General features: G+C 36.2%; 1 protein-coding gene across 1 annotated transcript in view; it reads right to left on the reverse strand.

Moving 5' to 3' along the window:
* The window catches only part of LNPEP (leucyl and cystinyl aminopeptidase), a 96,946-nt gene that overhangs the window by 37,867 nt on the left and 38,848 nt on the right, over window positions 1–20,231 (reverse strand). Inside the window, exons 3-6 of the mRNA XM_025924159.2 lie at window positions 16,221–16,359; window positions 14,310–14,441; window positions 2,507–2,627; window positions 1,688–1,842 (exon numbers count right to left, since the gene is read on the reverse strand). Of these exons, the coding sequence (XP_025779944.2) occupies window positions 1,688–1,842; window positions 2,507–2,627; window positions 14,310–14,441; window positions 16,221–16,359 (547 nt within the window). The remainder of the gene's footprint in view (window positions 1–1,687; window positions 1,843–2,506; window positions 2,628–14,309; window positions 14,442–16,220; window positions 16,360–20,231) is intronic.

Raw genomic sequence — 20,231 nt, forward strand, 5'->3', positions numbered from 1 at the left:
AAGCGTCCGACTTCAGCCAGGTCACGATCTCGCGGTCTGTGAGTTCGAGCCCCGCATCGGGCTCTGGGCTGATGGCTCAGAGCCTGGAGCCTGTTTCCGATTCTGTGTCTCCCTCTCTCTCTGCCCCTCCCCCGTTCATGCTCTGTCTCTCTCTGTCCCAAAAATAAATAAACGTTGAAAAAAAAAATTAATAAAAAAAAGAAAAGAGAATTCAAACAATATTCTTTAAGAAAGCTGGCATGCATATAAATAAATGAAATAAGAAATATCATTAAATGTCTTCATCTATAAAATAATAATAAGAAGGAAAACAATGAAAGGAGACTCTCCAAAAAAAAAAAAATGTATCTCAAAAATCTCTGCAATGGAGAGTGGTAGGTTATAGGGTGTGCGATTTAGTGACATCTGGGGCTCATCTCAAATCAGCAGCAAAATAATAAGGTTACTGGGTATGGAAACAAAACACTTTTGAGAATTATAATAACATGTTTTTCAAAGATTATTTTAAAACCTGCTTCCGAGGAATATATGTCTTAAAGAAGAAGTAACTGAGAAGTGGTGATGGGGAGGCCCCAGAAATAACAGACCTAGAGAAGATCCCCTAAAAGACAACTTGTCTACATGCCTAAAATCATAATTATCACTAAGTATGTGCTTCATATGCAAGCCCATTACGAAGTCTTCACAAGAGCTCTAGAATCTCACACATATAGGCGTTTGAGACAGGGACCAAACTGACCAGAGTGCATGCTACTCTTCTTCCACGTTGTCCCTCAATCATGACGCCCCCAAACTACACCCAACACTGCTATGCACCTCATCAAGGGACAAAAGAAAGACAAGGTGTTGAGAAAGAAAGAGGGGGGTTCACGTACCCATATAATTTTCTTTCTTTTTCTCCTTGTCATACAAAGAGTACCCTCCCTCTCTCAAATTAACAAAGAACCCAGTTTGAGTAAGAGAAGAAAATATAAATCTAGTCTTAACAACTACAGTCCAAGAGATGCCAGAAGAGAATGCAATTTAGGGGAAGGGTTTCTCTGCCACAAAGTTATACTGAGGGGCTGGCAATTGTCAGAGGTGAAACAGGTGTGTATTATTGGGGGCAAAAAAGGAGAAACACCTTGAGGAGACAGTGGTTCTTCAAGGGCCAGTGCTCCAATTATTAGCTCTGTGACTTTGGGTAAGTCATTTACTTACACTCTCAATTTCCACATCTATAAAATGGGATCATCACCTACCTCACAGCCGTTATGAAAAGTAAATGACATATGGATGTGAAAATGCTTTATAAACTGTAAAATCCTATACAAACATTAGATAGCAATTTCTTTTAAGTATGTATGTATGTATGTATTTACGTATTTGAGTAATCTCTGCACACCATGTGGAGCTCGAACTCATGACCCTGAGATCAAGAATTGCGTACTCCTCCAAATGAGCCAGCCAGGCACCCCTAGATAGCATTTTCATTTGATGATCATGTTTGTGTTAAAAAAAACAAAGAACAAAAACAAACAAAAACAAACAAAAAAACCCACCATTTTATTATGAAAGGCAATACTACAATAAAAGGCCGAATTTCTATTAGCTTATTCCAATTTCTTATCCTAAAATTGTTACTTAACTTATTTTCTTATTCTAAAATACTATAAGTATTAAATATAATAGTCATGGCTATTAATACCTGATGGGAGAGCTCATGAGCAATGATTTTAGTAACCAGTTTTCTATCAGCCACTGAAGAAGTATTATTGTCATACAGAAGTGTCTCTTCACGGAAGGTGAGCAAACCCCAATTTTCCATTGCTCCCGCTTCAAAGTCAGGAATAGCCACCAAATCTGAACATGTGAAGAAAGAAGTGATCAAATTTCGCTCATCTAAGGCACTCCCCCCAAAAAATATTTTACCCATTGGTTTATCACTGTGAATCAAAAGACAGGGAGTTCATTTTATACTCTTGGCAAATCGAACCTTACTCTAGTCTTGTATGTTCCCCACCTATCGGTCAGTTGAGAAAGACCTGACCAATTCCTGTGGAGTCACCATTGCTCTGTCCCTTCACAAAGAAAGAGATATATAATTCTTTCACAATGAATCAACTTCCTAGAGCAAGAAAGACAAAGTACAGGCCCAACGTTCTTCTATCCAGGACCAGCTCTTGCTTTCCTCAGCATCTATTACTCAGTTTTCCTCCCGTGAAACAGAATTTCTTAGGAAGTTAGAGTCTGACTGCAGACAAAGCCCTAAGCAAATTGCCACTTACACAGAACCTGTATAAGCCCTTGGAAGAGCTCCATAAACTTCTAAATGTTTTAAGCTCCACATTCAGCTACTTTTAGGGAATGTAAATAATCTTAACAAATGTAAACAATTTTTAAAGCTTTAGGTGTTTATTAGTTTTCTCTTTAAATAATTTTAGAAAAAGTGCTTTCTACAAAACATTTGCCAAATGAATCTAGGTTATAATGCTAATGAAAACCAGAGGCACTGTTTGATTCTTACCCAATTTCTTAAGTGGGTATTGAATTTCAAAGTAGTTTTGATAGAATTCAAGAAGCTTCACAGTTGTTTCCAAGGCATGGTGAACTTGACCAATCTTTTCTGGTACAGCATATATAGAAACCTAAAAGAAAACATACATAAGTGTATATATATCATATAACATAAAGACAGGTAGAACTAAAATGGTATGATATTCAGATAAATACCATGACACATATATGAGAACTGCAAAGAGCTTTATGAGATTTTACAGGACAGGAACTCTTGCTTCCAATTCTTTTCTCCCCTGGAGAATTTAGCTAGTTACTTCCACACATAGAACAATGTTCAAAAACTTACTGGTTTTGTTTTTTATTTGTTTAGGTTAACAGAACATTCTCAACAGAACAGTCTCAAACTATTAATTTTATACTTATCTTCTCCATTACCTCAAGTTGTCCTTCCTTACCTATGAGCCATCAGACCAAATTATTTGAAGGACAAAAACAAATTCTCATCTTTCTAGCACCTATTACAGAACCTGGCATCAAACAGACACCCATACAAAGGAGTCACATAAAGGAGTTAGTTCTAAAGTAAACACACAAGGCAGAAATTGCGCATTTGTTGAAATTACCCTGGAAAAACCTATTACAGACCAATGCATTCTCTTTTAGTAAGTATGACACAGCAGATTTTCTTCCAACCTTGGGACTGCTTCCTTTTTTCCAGTTGTTGGCTTGTTTTCATGGATCATGTTGTATAAAAAAAATAATCATACCCACAGAATCATTCAGTGAGTTGTACACAGTAACTAAAATCAACTTAGGGATAATAGATTCATATTCACATTGCCCATTCATTCCAGGATACATGCTCACTAAAGGGGAAGGCAGAGACAATCCCCAACATTATTTAAATTTTTATTCTTGCTTTCCTTTTCTGACTAAATGCATGTTAAACACATAAGCTGCAACTAACTGTAAACATCTTGTTCAGTAAGTATCAAAAGGCAAAATTTAAGCAATTATGTTAAAAGCAATGGGTTTTAAAAAGCAATATATATTGTTTTTCAATTGATTGAAAAAATCTCCATACTCACCTGGGAATATGATATATGGACAAGACATAGCAGAAAATAAAAATTTCAAAAAAAATCTGAAAAGGTGGGAAATGGAGACTTACTGAACAATTCATCACTTGGACAAAAATGCACTGATGAACTCTAACTCCAAATTAAATTTACTTCTTTCATTAAAGGACTGAAAAACTGTCAATAATTTCTAAAAGGTGAACTAGATATCAATCATAATTGTCTTAATGTAGGGCTTTAGTCTATAGAACATATCATTAATCACAAAAACATGGAGGTAACATGGCATAAAAATTAAATGTAACACAAAAAATTTTTTAAGTAAACAAAAAACAAAATTAAGGGTAAAGGCTCTGTAGTTAGAGTGCTGGGTTCAAATCTCTGCTAGTTGTGTGACCTTGAGCAGGTTGGTTAACCTCAATTTCCTTATCTGTAAAAAGGTGATAAAAGTAGCTCCTTACCCTCCCTGGGTTCCTGTGAAAATTAAATGAGCTAAATAATATAAAGAACTTAGACTAGTGCATGGCATGATATAAATGTTCAGTACATGCTAATTACTATCAGTCCTGGGGTGCCTGGGTATCTCAGTTGATCAAGCGTCTGCCTCTTGATTTCAGCTCAGGTCATAATCTCACAGATCATGAGTTCGAGCCCCACATTGGGCTCTGTACTGACAGTGCAGAGCCTGCTTGGGACTCTCTCTCTTTCCCTCTCTCTCTGCATTTCTCCTGCACATGCTCTCTCTCTCAAGAATAAATTAAAAAAAAAAAAAATATATATATATATATATATATATATATATATATATATATATACACACACACACACACACACACAGTCCCAAAAGAAATAGGGCAAAATATGTGTGAGTAGAGGAGCATTTGTGGCAATAGTTACTAGAAGATAAAGCATCTAGGACTGGAGTTAGTAAATTAAAACTATGTTCCTTTCTAAGTAACTATGAAGAAATTTAATTCTCCCATATCATGAGGCCACCATACCACCTGCATCCCTTGGCCTGCCAAAGGAACTACCAGCTTCTCTTGGTGATGTGGGTACTTCCTGCATCTTTCCCCCTCTGAAGTCAATGTTATGGGGCGGCGGGGGCGGGGGGAAGCCTGACATATTCTTTTTATACTCTCTACCACTGTAAATAACTATACCAAGATCACTAGGATTTGAGACAAATCCTTATTATCTCTGCCATTCTTTCCAAACATATGTATTTTTATGTTATAGTTAATTCAAACACCTAGGAGATGCTATCCCAATGGAAACACCACCCATAAACCCCCAGATTCCCTCTTTCAACATCTTTCTGCCATATATACCATTTGGCCACTCCCAAATGTGTGTGAAAGCACCTTCCCTTAGAGGAAAAGTAAAGGAAGAGCAAAAGTTCACATGAAAATGGAACCTGACCTATGGATTCCATTTCTGGAATACAATGACTAGGAAAAAAGTCATTATATTTGCTCTTTCCTTCTACTTCTTCTTCTTCCCCCCACCCCTCAAAAGAAGACATACTATGAGTTCTCACTAGAGATAAATAATCTGGTCATTATAATTATTGTCCAGCTTGTTTTAAGAGCAACAGAAGCATTAAGAAACAGAGAAAACAACCTAGTTCAACAAAAAAATCAAGCGTATTGACCAGTATTCTGGGCTTGATAAGAGAACTCTAAACACTGTTAAATAGAAGTCAACTGGCACTCAGACTGTAACACTTACAAGTTAAAACTTTTCTTGCAAGATTTCTTGCTAAGACCTTGGGGAGATTTCTAAAAGACACAACTGTAAAGATTCTTGACCAAATATCAAAGAAAAGGGTTAAGACTGAAGATTTATTAAGTTTAACTTAATCTATTTCTTAATTTAGTAAAAAGAAAAACCTAGATAAAAGAAGAAAATAGAATAAAACCTCACCCCCAAAAAAGGACAACATGGCCTGCAAGATTTATAAATACAGAAAATACTAGAATTTTGATATTAAGCTTCCTGAAAAACATGAGCTTTCCTAAACAGAAAGCTTCACACACAAAAGTATAAATTCCTAAAAGAAAACAAAATGAAATAAAACAAAACAAAAACACACACAAAAAAACCCACACACACATACCAGTCTCAAGTCTATTCAGAATAAATAATGAGATGGGACTTTAGGAGAATAATGTAAATTACGTACAACGTTCTTGCCTGGTGAAGAGATACTTGAGGTAGATGTTGTTCGTGGTAACTCATAACTAGGTCATGTTCCTTACTGAATATGAATAAATCAAAATTGTAACTTCACCTGGATAATACCATTGAAGGTTCTGTTTGAATGTTAGATAGGCATGGTATCCACATCCAACTAACCACCACTACACTCTGATTCTACAGATTAGACCTGTCTGTGGTGAAAAACAACATCAGGCAATGGCAAAAACAAAACAAAAACCTCAAGATAAACAAAGCAGAGTCTTTTAAAACCAGCCTAGAAATTTTTAGGTAATTCTGGCATTACTGAACACAGAGGGTAAGGAACACTGAAGAATAGACATAAATGATAAAAACAAATGTTCCTCTTTTTTGAAAAAACTTCAACAACACAGTAGTCTTTATCACTAAAGAGGGCTTGTTTAATAATCTACAGTCAACTGTGACATTTTTAGTTGTTTGGTGAGATGGACATTAGTAAAGCCCTACTGCCTTATTCCTGAATCTTGTGAAATAGGCCTTGTGAATCTTATGAAATGTCAAATACTACAAAACAGCATCCATCCTAAAGATTACAACATTTTAGTGTGACACAAATCTTGTGTTAGATTTCAAGCCTAAATTTCTGGTCACCATGTATACAGAAGTTATTTATGTCATTTGGTGTGAGCAACAGCATATTGCAGTGGACAGTACAATCCTGACTATCACTTACTATGTAATCTTGGGCCAATTACTTAACCTCTCTGACACACTATTTCTTCATCAACAATATGGGATTAACGCATATATTAATGCATAGCTCCATGCATGTTAGATTCTTCCCTCATCCTAATAAAAAGAGAGAAAATTAATAAAACGATTGTTTATTTGTGTAACATTAATTTTTCCAAAATGCATTTTGAAATACGTGGGTGTTGGGTAGCATTAAAAGTTGTATTTTAGGGGTGCCTGGGTAGCTCAGTCGGTTAAGCGTCCGACTTCAGCTCAGGTAATGATCTCGTGGTTTGTGAGTCCGAGTCCCGAGTTGGGCTCTGTGCTGACAGCTCGGAGCCTGGAGCCTGCTTCAGATTCTGTGTCTCCCTCTCTCTCTGCCCCTCCCCCACTTGTGCTCTGCCTCTGTCTATCAAAAATAAATAAAATGTAAAAAAAGATTTTTTTTAACTTATATTTTATATTTACAGACATGAAAGAAAGTTCACAATATGTTTGCAAATGGATAAAAAAGAGTGTAATTTGTATGTGTGTGTGTGTGTGTGTGTGTGTATTACTATCTACCAGGTACTAAATGCTTTACAAAAAGTTTACAATTGAATCCTTGAGAGGGCAGGCTAATATAGGCGAGACAGTACTAGATTTGTAGAAGGTAAGGTTTAGACAGGATTACAGAGTAATCTGCCCAAGAGTACATTCTAGTAAGCTGTAGAAGTGGGACTCCAGAGTCCATGTTTAACCATGCTGCTTCCTAATACATGTAAATTAAAAGAAAAAGAAAAAAACAGCCACCCCAAATTCCTCTCTCTCAATCTCAGTCTCAATCAATCTCTTTCCCTCTCTCTCCCTTTTCCCCATCCTCCTCTCTCTATGTGAGAATAAGTTATAAACCTGAGCATTTAAGCAGTGAATAATTCAGCTTGGCTATACAGAAGAATCCATACTGGAGCAATTAGAAATACAGATGGATTTATAAGGGCATCCCGAATATCACACTGATGAACTTGAATGTAATCCTATAGGCAGGAAGAAGGAGGGAGAACGGGAGGGACACAGGGGAAAGAAAAAGCCAAGACTGCATATATTTTGGGATACAATAAAAAGTGCTGGGGGTTTTATATCAAAGAGTGTGATAACTACAACAGAGATGTAATTCAAGTGCTATGAAAGATCACAGAGGGAATGATTAATCCCAGCTGGGGAAAGAATGAGCTGCTTCAAGGAGAGGATGGTAGTCAGCTGGGTCTTGAAGCAAATCTGACTCTCCTAGATTGAGCCTTTTAGATTTATCCAGGCTGCAACATGTGAATCAACGGCTAAATCTGTGGTGCAACACTTGAAGAAAATTAATTGAATTTTATCAGATTTAAACCACTCTCAATATCCTTTTCAACGGACTCTGAAAAATTTTTTGGTTTAGACCTGAAAAAAACCTCTTTCAAGCCAAAGGCTAGTAAATTATTTGAGCACTTAGTCACTATGTAGACTACACTTACCCTTGGACATTTAAACCTCATCATAGTTGTCCATTCTTTACTGTTGAGCATAATGGCATATAGTATTATTGTTGGTGAAAAGCCAGATAATCCTTATCTCTGCCTTTGCCTCTAAGCATTATGGAGGAGACATGATAATCTTTTGTAACAAAATGAGTGTATCCTTTTTAATTAGCAAAATCTAAATATACTGTGATCAAAATAAAGCTCTTCAGTCTAGAAAGGTAAACCAAATCCTACTGAACCTGTTCAATGGGCATAAAATATTCCCTGGGGTGATCAAAATAAGGAAGAATAAATAAATAATTATATTTCTATCATGGAAGAATAATCCCTTTTAGCTTCTTGAAAAAGACTCTTTTCTCCTTCTATATTGTTTGCTATATGAAAGTATTTGCTAACTAGGTCTTTACTGTGAAACCCAAGCATAAAATCCAAACAAATAATCACTTATATACATGGACTAATGACAAAGAAAAGCAGAGGAGCATAATTAGAATAAATTTTTATGAATTACAGATACACAAGACCCTTAAACAATCTTACTCAATAAGATGAAGAAAACTCAATCTAGACTTGCTTTTTAAAAAGGAAGACTAAATTAATTCTAAAACATGAAATTTTTCTTCTAACTACATTTTTACACTATCTCTTTAGTATTCATAATGTTTTAGATTTAGTGTGGCCCAATAACATTTTCTGAATTGATGAGAATATTCAGTATCTGTAAAATCCAATATGGTAACCACTAGCTGTAAGAACACCAAAAATGGTTACTGGGACTGAGAAAGTGAATTTAAATTTGAATTAATTTTTTTGCAGCTTTAATAATATAATTAATATAACTGTGAAAGTTTAGGGTGTGCAATGTGTTGCTTTGATACATTTATATATTGTGAAATGATTACCACAGTAATATTAGTTAACACATCTATCATCTCACATAATTACCATTTCTTTTTTGTAGTGAGAACTTCCAAGATCCACTCTCTTAGCAGCTTTCAAACATATAATACAGTATTATTAACTACAATCACCATGCTATCCACCAGATTCCCAAACTTCTCTTAAAATTCCAAGTTTACACCCTTTGACCAACATTTCCCTATTTCCCCCAACCCTCAGATCCTGGCAACCACCATTCTAGTGTCTAAGAGTTCAGCTTTCTTAGATTCCTCATCTAAGTGAGATAATATATATAGTCTTTGTCTTTCTCTGACTTAGTCATTTCACATAATGCCCTCATGGTCCATCCATGTTGTTGCAAGTGTCAGGATTTCCTTCTTTCTCATGGCTGAATAATAATCCACAGTAATTTATACCACACCTTCTTTATCCATTCATCTTCAGACAGACACTTAGGCTGTTTCCATATTTTGACTATTATGAATAATCCTACAACTGACATGGGAGTCAGATATCTCTTTGAGATCTGGATTACATTTCCTTCAGCTATATATCTATAAGTGGGATTGCTGGATCATATGGTAGTTCTATTTTTATTTTTTTGAGGAAACTTCATACTGTTTTCCACAGTGGCTTTATCAGTTTATATCCCACCAAGAGTGCACAAGGTTCCCTTTTCTCCACATCTTCACCAACACTTGTTAACTCTAGTCTTTTTAATGACAGTCATTCTAACAGGTGTGGGATATCTCATTGAGGTTTTGATTTTTATTTCCCTTATGATTGGTGATGTTGAGTACCTTTTCACATACTTGTATAGCCACTTGTATGTCTTCTTTGGGGAAATGTCTGTTCAGTTCCTCTATTTTTAAATCAGACTGCTTATATATCTTTTTGCTAATGAGTCATATGAGTTCCTTATATATATTGTGGATATTAATCCCTTAATAGATATATGATTTGCAAATACTTGCTCCCATTCTTTAGGTTGCCTTTGCATTTTTTTATTTTTTTCTGTGCAGAAGCTCTTTAGTTTGATGTAGTCCCACTAACTAATTTTTGCATTTGTTGCTTGTACTTTTGGTGTCATATACAAGAAATCATTACCAAGACCAATGTCAAGGAGCTCCTTTCCTATCTTTTCTTCTTGGAGCCTTACAGTTTCAGACCTTACATTAAAGTGTTTAAAATGTTTAGTTAATTTTTGTGAGTGGTGTAAGATAAACGTCCAATTTATTCTTATACATGATTATCCAATTTTCCCAGCACCATTATAATGAAGATAATCCTTTCTCCACCACATATTCCTGGCTCCCTTGTCAAATATTAGTTGCCTATTCATGCATTTTTTTCCTCTGGGCTCATAATTCTGTTCCTTGGTCTATGTGCCTATTTTTATTCTAGCATCATACTCTCTTAATTAGTATACATACTGTTTTGATTAGTATAGCTTTGTAGTACAGTTTGAAATTTGGAAATGTCATATCTCTAGCTTTGTTGTTTCTCAAGATTGCTCTGGTTATTCAATGTCTTCTGTAGTTCCACACAAATTTTAGTATTTTTTTTCTATTTTGGTGAAAAATACCATTGAAATTTTTATAGGAATTGCACTGAATCTACAAATGGCTTTTAGTATGGACATTTTAATAATATTAATATTTCTGATCCATGAACATCAGATACCTTTCCATTTATGTGTGTCTTCTTCAATTTTGTTCATCAAAATCTTATAGTTTTTACTATATGGATCTTTCACCTCCTTGGTTAAATTTATTCCTAAGCATTTTATTGTTTTTGATGCTATTGAGAATGGGATAACTTTATTTCTTTTTCAGATATTTCATTGTTAGTGTATAGTAATGCAAGTGGCTTCTGTATGCTGATTTTGTATCCTGCAACTTTACTAAATTCACTGATTAGTTTTAAAAGTTTTTTGGTGGAGTCTTTAGGATTTTGTCTACATAAGATCATATCATTTGCAAACAAAGACAATTTCACTTCTTCCATTCTGATTTGGATGCCTTCTATTTCTTTTTACTTGCCTAAGTGCACAAGCTAAGATTTCAAGTACTATTTTAATTAAGAGTGGTGAAAGTAGGCCCCTTTTCTTGTTCCTAATCTTAAGAGAAAGGCTTTCAATCTTTCACTGTTGAGTATGATGTTAACTGTAGACTTGTCATATATGACTTTTATTTTGTTGAAGTATGCCCTTCGATACCTAATTTGTTAGAGTTTTTTTTTTTTTTTTTTAATGTTTATTCATTTTGGGGGGGGAGGGAAGGAGGGAGGGAGGAAGACAGAGAGAGAGAGAATGAATCCTAAACAGGCTCTGAGCTGTCAGTCAGCACAGAGCACAATGTGGGGCTCAAATTCATGACCCATGAGATCATGACCTGAGCCAAAGTCAGAAGCTTAATTGACTGAGCCACCTAGGGGCCCCTGTTTACAGTTTTTATCAGGAAAGTAAGTTATACTTTGTCAAATGCTTTTTTCTGTAGCTATTGAGATGATCATGTGCTATTTATCTTTCATTCTATTAATATGATGTATCACATTTACTGATTTGCATATGTTGAACGATCTTTGTATCCCAGTGATAAAGCCCTCTTGATCATGGTGTATGATCTTTTTAATGTGCTGTTGAATTCAACTTGTTAACATTTTATTAAGGATTTTATGCAGAGACATCTACTGCATCTATATTCATCAGGGACATTGGCCTATAGTTTTCTTTTCTGGTAATGTCCTTATCTGGCTTTAATAGGAGGGGAATGTGAACCTCATAAAACAAATCTGGCAGTATTCCCTCCTTTTCAATTTTTCAGGGTGCTTGAGGATTGGAATTAATTTTTCTTTAATGTTTGATAGAATTCACCAGAGAAATCATCTGATCCTGGGCTTTCTTTGTTGGGAGGTTTTTGATTACTGATTCAATCTCTTTACTCAATATTGATCAGATTTTTTTAATGTATTCATGATTCATTCTTGCTGGGTTGTATGTTTCTAGGAATTTATCAATTTCTTCTAGGTTACCCAATTTGTTGGCCTATAATTGTTTATAGTAGTCTCTTATGTTCCTTCATATTTCTGTGGTATCAACAGAATTGTCTCTTTCATTTCTGATTTGACTCTTATTTTTTCTTAGTCCAGCTAAAGGTCTGTTATCGATGTTTATCTTTCAAAACAAAACCAAACCCAGCTCTAGTTTCATTGATATTTTCTATTGTTTTTCCTCGTATCTTTTAATTTTTTTTTAATTTTTAAAGTTTATTTTGGAGAGAGAGGGGGCATGAATGAAGGCGGGGTAGAGAGGGAGAGAGAATTCCAAGCAGAATCTGAGCTGTCAGTGCAGTACCCAGCACGGGCTCAAACTCAAAAACTATGACCTCATGACTTGAAATAAAACCAAGAGTTGAAGGCTTAACTCACTGAGCCGCCCAGGCGTTCCTCTCTTTTACTTATTTCTGCTCTCATCTTTGTTATTTCCTTCCTTCTGCTAACTTTGGGTTTAGTTTGTTCTTTTTCGATTTCCTTGAGGTATAAGGTCGGGTTGTTTATTTGAGATCTTTCTTTTTTCTTAATATAGGCATCTACTGCTTTAAACATCACTCTTGGAACTGCTTTTTATGCATTCTACAGGATGCACACACCACCATATTATAGTATTAAGAGTATTCTGAATTTGGCTATATACTTACCTTTACCACTGTGTTGTGTATTTTCACATATTTTCATATTACTAATTAGTGTCCTTTCATTTCACCTGGAAGCACTCCTTTCAGCATTTTTTAAGGGGGTAAAGAACTCCCTCAACTTTTGTCTAGGAAAGTCTTTATCTCTCCTTCATTTCTGTAGGAAAACCTTGTCAGGCAAGAGTATTTTTTGATTGGCAGTTGTTTCTTCAGCACTTTAATTCATCTGACTCCCTTCTGGTTGCTAAGATTTCTGCTGAGAAATCCACTGACAGACTTATCCCTTGTAAGTTACAATCTTCTTTCCTTTTGCTGCTTTTAAGATTCTCTGATTTTTGACAATTTTATTATAACACGTCTCAGAAGAAACCTCTTCAAGCCGTTTGTTCAGTAACTTGTGAGTTTCATAACTTGATTATTCAAATTTCTCCCCACATTTGGGTAGCTGTCAGCCGTTACTTCTTTGAATAAGCTTTCTGCCCCCTTTTTCCTCTGTTCTTCTTCTGGAACTCCAGTAATTCACAAACTGTTTCTTTGATGGTGTCCCATAAATCACACAGGCTTGCTTCATTCTTTTCTTACATTTTCATTTGTTCTCTGGATGGATAATACCAACTTTACTGTCTTCTAACTCACAAATTCTTTGCCTGCTTGATCCATTCTGATGTTGATGTTCTTTAGTGCTCTTTTTTTTTCATTCTATTCATTGTATTTTTCAGCCCCTGAATTTGTTTAGTTTCTTTTTATGATTTCTTTGTTAAAACTTCTCATTTTGTTCATGTATTGCTTCTTGATTCCATTGAATTGTCTTTTTGTGTTTTCTTGTAGTTCATTAAGTTTCCTTAAAACAGTTATTTTGAGTTCTTTAATGGGAAAATTGCAGATCTCCATGTCTTTGAGATTGTTTACTGGAAGATGTTTGTGATCCTTTGGTGTTGTCATATTTTCTGGACTTTTCATGTTCTTTGAAGTTTTGTGTTAATGTCTTCACATTTGACATGGCAGTCACCTCCTCCAGTCTTACCTAACTGCCCTCACCAATGCATCCAAACTTGTATTTCTTTTTTTCTCCAACAGAGTGCTGAACTTTTTGGCTAGAAATGTGGACTTCCACAAAGGCTATTTTCTCCAGGTGTTACTGTCTAAGACAGTATTTTCAGGTGCTCCCACACCATAGCCAAGAGGGCTAGAGATGTTTCACAGGGCCCACAGCCAGGACCAAGGTCTGTATGCCTAGTACCTGATGCATAGGTGCAAAAGAGGCCTCCCAGGTCATTTGGCATTCAGTGCTGGATCCCACAGCTTCCACAAAGGCATTTTTGTCCATGGCTGGATGTCAAATTATTATTGCTGGCATGGGAGGACATGAATGAGGGATACCTTATTCAACCATGATGCTGTCATCTAATTTTAATTAATTTAAATGTTAAGAACTACATAAAGCCAGTAACCACCATATTGTACAGCACAGTTATAGAATCTTTGTTATACATATATTGTCTTACTGGAATTCTCTTTTAGAAACATAATTAAAGAAAACTTGAATATTATTGACTTTTAGGTATTCAATTAACAAAACTAAATATAAGCAAAAAGTAACATTCCTGGCATAAAATGTCAGAGTTGTGATCCAAAAGCTTGTTTTCCATTTCCAGAAATCATCAAAGAATTCCTTTTAACCTCTTGTAAAACAGGCTTTTGAGACAATTACCAAAACAACATACCAGGGTTCCATTTACGTCCTGACTCAGGTTCTTCATCTCCCCAACAATGAATGCAACCAGGTAAGTGCTCATTTTCACACTCTCAGAAAACTCATCCTGAATAAGTCCATCTTCCATAATGATTGATGAATTCTACAAGCAATGGGAAAAGATAACAGTTCTGTAATTATGGTAATAAATGACTTAATAAACTAAGAAATTAAAAATTCAAATACGAAATGAGTAGTGAAGATGTTGACATATTTTAATTTCTCAGCATAAGAGAACATGACTCTTTCTCCAAACAGAGAATGACCCTTACTCTCATTCTGTTCTATCATCGCTTATCATGAAAATATACTGAGTAGGGGTGCCTGGGTAGTTCAGTTTGTTGAGTGTCCAACTCTTGATCTCACCTCAAGTCATGACCTTAGGGTTGTGGGATAGAGCCCTGTGTCAGGCTTGGCAGTAAGTGTGGAGCCTGCTTAAGATTCTCTCTCTCCCTCTCTCTCTCCCTCCCTCTCTCTGGCTCTCTCCCCTGCTTGCTCTCTCTCTCTCTCTAAAAGAAAAAAGAAAAAAACACACTGAATACAGTGAAAATCTTTAAGGAATTTTTAGTTTCAAAAGATGGTTTTAAATAAACATAACTTAGAGAAGGTAAATAACAGGGGTTCTGTTTCTTCCTTTTAAAATACCACCAAAACCAAAATCCTTCCTTATGACATAGGAGCGTTCCACTCTACTGCTACAAACACAGAAGAAGGAGCTAAAGTTAGAATATTCCTCTGAAAGATCTGAAACAGCTTTTAAAGTACCATGTTGGGGTGCCCTGGGTGGCTCAGTTGGTTGAGCGTCCAACTTTGGCTCAGGTCATGATCTCACAGTTTGTGAGATCATGACCTGATTGGGATCTGTGCTGGCAGCTCAGAGACTGGAGCCTGCTTTGGATTCTGTGTCTCCCTCTCTCTCTCTGTCCCTCCCCCACTCATGCTCTGTCTCTGTCTCAAAAATAAACATTAAAAAAAAAATTAAAGTACCATGGTGATGACCCCAAGAAGGCTTAGTGGGATCAAAGGTGGTAAGTCACTATGCAGTATGTAGTAGACACAAGATTAGAGAAGCCTTCCAAGATTTTCTGACCATGAATTAAGATATGTTTGGGGTTACTAGGCAAGTAGGCATCTCACCTCTTTTAGAGGAAGATTAAGGTGAAGAGTAGGGGTAGGACTGGAACTGCTGAAGTGATGTCCCTATTGAAGGACAGATCACATCCTCGCCTGCCTACAAAGGTTGACTCCACAGTCTGTTAGACGTGGCTACTCCTCTCCCCTAGCCACATGGGTTCTGAGAGGCTCCCATCAGATTCCACATGGCCACTCAGGTGTCATGAAAAAAAAAAAAAAAAAACCTAAGTTCTGTCTAGCATAAAAACAATTCTGCTTGGTTTTGTCCCATTGCCTCCCACACAGAATTTACATCCAAGAAAGAGGTTCACGTTCTTGTTAAGCCTCCACGTTAGAATACTGATTTTTCAATAACCAATAAAACACCAAGGTCAATCATGATTCAACATTATCATGCACCACTATTTAGAACAGCAAATTCACTAAGTCTCAGAAAACATCACTGCGATTTTTAGTACTAGTTCATATAGTATTAGTATTTGCATACCTTTCATATACAGCACATACTTCATATTTCCTGCCCACACATTGCATATCGAGCAGGCCTTACTCTTTCTTCAAGTGCTCCTTGAGCTGACTTCTCTATTAATTCTAACATATATTTTAACTTCTATTTAAGCATTTTAAGAAAGGATAAGAATATACATGATTTTACTCATTCTCAACAGTATCACAAAGAGGAATTCAAATATTTATAACAAAGAAAGAGACCCACTCAAGGATTTTACATTAAGGAACAGAACAGTACCTTAGGCATATTTGATAAAGCAGTATAGTGCTCATCCCTTATGATCCTGATGATAAATGTGGCTTTAAATCCTGGTTCATCAAAACAAGGAAAAGCAGATCTTGCTGCCAGGGGTTCAAACTGAGTTGCTGCAAAGTACCTAAAACAAATGCAAATTCATCCAATAGTTATTGAGCACCTACTATTCAAGGTATCCTGCCAAGTACTAGTGATACTAAAATAAACATGGTATAATCCCAGTCATCAAAGGATCTGCAATCAACTGGGAGAGACCTAGGTTATATGATGAACAGAAACCTGCAGGCTGCAAATCATGTCATTAATATTGAAAACAAAGCAGTGGAAATAAAGGATAGGAAACAAATTCTGACTGGCAGTTGAGATACTATATGGAAACTGGTGACAAACTTTTGAAGAGAATTTTAAAAAATGAAGAATATTCGAAAAGGTAGAGAAGGGAAGAAAGTATACTCTAGAAGGGTGGAAAGCACAAGGAAAGACAGTGATGGATACTCAGGGACAGGAGGTGGCTGTCCAAGATGGCTGGAGATGAAGCCACAAAGGTAGCCTACAGCTGGTCTTAAAAAGGTTTCAGATGGATGATCACTATGAAGGGTGGTCATTAATTGCCATTAATCACCTGTACAGACCCTGGCTTCACAACATTAAACCTTAAACTTACTAAACTTTCATGAAGACTAAAAAAACTAGCTACTCTGTAGTACATTTGTTTCCTTCAAGCTTTTCAGAAATGAATAAAAAAAACTTCCTCCCTCTCCTACAGAACAGCAACAACATTTGAGAATTTAACTCATATGGAAGTCTTACATTAAAAGTTGGGAGAGGGTGCCTGGGTGGCTCAGTCAGGTAAGCGTCCGACTCTTGATTTAGGCTCAGGTCATAACCTCACTGTTAGTGAACTTGAGCCCCGCATCTGGCTCTGCACTGACAGTGCAGAATCTGCTTGGGATTTTCTCTCTCTCTCTCTCTCTCTCTCTGCCCCTACCCCACTTACACATGCTCTCTTTCTCTCTCAAAATAAATAAACAAATAAACTTTTTAAAAAACTGAGAGAAAAGCATAAAAAAAGAGGAGAAAATCAGATTTCTAGTTAAACAGAGGAATAAAACAGATCTGCATTGGGGAAATCATCCAAACATGGCCATAGAATAATCAGGGCAAGTATGGCCCTGTTGTGCATATTTCAGGTACTGGTCAATATGGCACATATACAACCACCACCCTGGACAAGATGGCCTAGCTTGCTTAGGGCTTAGTTTCCACTTTTAAAAGACAGACAGAAAAGAGTGTGGGATTTGAAGTAAGAAGACCCAAACCCTGCACTTTACCAGCCATAGGAGTTCAGGCAAATCAGTAATAATACACACCTCAATTTCCTTATTTAAAAAAATTTTTTTTGATATTTAGTCATTTCTGAGAGACAGAGACAGAGTGTGAGCGAGGGAGGGAGGGAGAGAGGGAGACACAGAATCCAAAGCAGGCTCAAGGCTCTGAGCTGTCAGCACAGAGCCCGATGGAAGGCTCAAACTCACAGACCACAAGATCATGATGACCTGAGCTGAAGGTGGACCCTTAACTTACTAAGCCACCCCGTGCCCTCCTTATTTATTAAATTAGGACTGAGTAGGATCCTCTGCCAAACACCTAGGGGTCTTGTTAGAATCAAATAAGACTATTCAAAATAAAAACTACTTGTATGCCACAATTGCCAACATAGATGTTTATTATAAATGCTAGACAGTCATAACTCCTCATCCACACTCAATATTGTGTTTTCCTGATAAGAATTTGCCAAAATAACTGTTTCTATCGAGTAAACTACATGAAAGATAGCAATCAACATATATGAAACAATTTAAACATGCTATGTTGCTAATATTCAATTTCTTCACTCCATTCCCCAATTCTTACCTAGTTAATAGAAAATTGTGAAAGAGGGCCACAAGGGACCAGGGGATAAAGTTTAATGATATCTATACCATTCATATAAAAAGTCTATTTAGACGATCACTTTGGATAAAAACTGGATCATAATGTTCTGAGGCAAAGACAATCTTAAGTTATTTTTGAAAGAGATGCACTATTAACTATTTTACATAAGTCTCTTTGAGAAGGCTGCTGCTTGAGGATACTTATAATCTATCTTATCTATGCTGAATACCTTGAAGCTTATTCTTTCATTAGTGACTTCCTTTGCTTTCAGAAATATTAGCTGCAGTTTGAGCACTACCTCCAGTAGTGCTGAAGACAATCATGAATTAGCCAGGCTTCACATAAGAGAATTCTAACCACTGGGAATAACAATAGGTAAATAAATGAACAATGGGTAGTGTGAACTAGGGAGGCAGTACATCATAGTGGGGTTAAGAATGGGGTTAAAATGAGTTTGAGTTTGAGTTCCCCCCTCCTACCTGATAACCATAACGTATTATTTATGCTCTGCTTTTTTATCTGTAAAATGAATAAAATATTAATATCCACCTCTTAATGGGTTTGACAGGATAAAAGATTAAACATATAAAATGCTTCAAACAGTTTCTAGCACTTGAGTTCTCAGTAAATATGGGCTATGATTATCACTGGAATTCAGGAAAGTGCACATGAAGCTTATTGTAGCAGGTGAGGGCTATGAGATAAAACAAGGGCCACAGCTGGAAGAATCTTGAACTAAATCTTATCAGAAAAGAGGAAGTGCGAAGGCTCTCAAACCAAAGACCAATATGGTTAGATCTGTACTCTAGAAGTATGAGTCTAGGCAGTGTGGAAGATGGTGGCAAGAGGAGGGGAAAGCAGTGACAAGATTAGAAGTCAGTTAAGAAGATGCTTGAAGTGTTCAAAAAAAGGCACTGACAGACTGAAGGACAAAGAAATAAAACACATCCCTATCCTAAATTGTTTACTAGTTCTTTCAGCATCAGTTTATTATCTAGAATCTTAAGTATATCATCAACAACTTCTAGACTAAACTCCAAGGTCACTGGCCATTTCCCCTCTTAAATAACGTAAAGTTCCCTTACCACAAATACATGGTTGATATTTACATATACTCTGATTTCCCTATCAATAAGGAATATATCCCTAATTCTTTTATCTACTTATTTAATTATTCTTATTATACTTGGTGGAGGGGGTACAAAAAATTTCTCTAACAGAACTATGCAAAACTATGCAAAATTTGGAGAAAGGCAAAAAATTGTTTTGAATTAAAGTTTTCAGACACCTTGAAAGGCATAAATAATCTTCTCAAATTTATCTTCCATGAAGATATATAATTATGTGGGGCACTCATTTGGCTGAAGTAGTCAGGTTAACAGATTTATATACTTTCTGTAACAGCAGAGTTTTACAAACTAATTTGTTTTAATAGATTTAAAAACACTTGCTGGGGCACCTGGGTGGCTCCGTCAGTTAAGTATCCAACTCTTGATTTCAGCTCTGGTCATGATCTCATGGTTTGTGAGAAAGAGTCCCATGTCGGGCTCTACAATGACAGTGTGGGGCATGCTTGGGATTCTCTCTCTCCCTCTCTCTGCCCCTCCCCAGCTCACACTTTCTCTCTCTCTCCTCTGTCTCAAAAATAAATAAATAAACATTTTAAAAACACTTGTTAAAAGCATTCTATTTTTTATTTTTAAGGGATTGTCTTCTCTATTTTTCTAGAATTTTCCACAACTCAATCTAGCCCATGGCAAGAGTCAACAAGTGACCATACCCAAAATCAGCTTTCTTTGCCATACATTTATTCCTTCCATTATATAGTAGGAGTAGACTCAAGGGACTCCAAGAGCAATAATGATTCAAAGAGGTGACTACTGGATTTGTCTTAAAGGTGTGTTTGCATTGTTTTTACGTATATCCTCTAATTCTTAGAGCTGATGAAGATTATAAAAGGAGAAGTAAAGCCAAGAAGCCATGGGCTGCCAGTATAATTACAAATTTGCTTTTAACGTCAGATCTCATGCAAGAGCCAGCATGCCATTTTTTAAGTAA

The sequence above is a fragment of the Puma concolor genome, chromosome A1 (genome assembly GCF_028749965.1).
Source record: "Puma concolor isolate L17-30 chromosome A1, mPumCon1.1.hap2, whole genome shotgun sequence".
Classification (NCBI taxonomy): domain Eukaryota; kingdom Metazoa; phylum Chordata; class Mammalia; order Carnivora; family Felidae; genus Puma; species Puma concolor.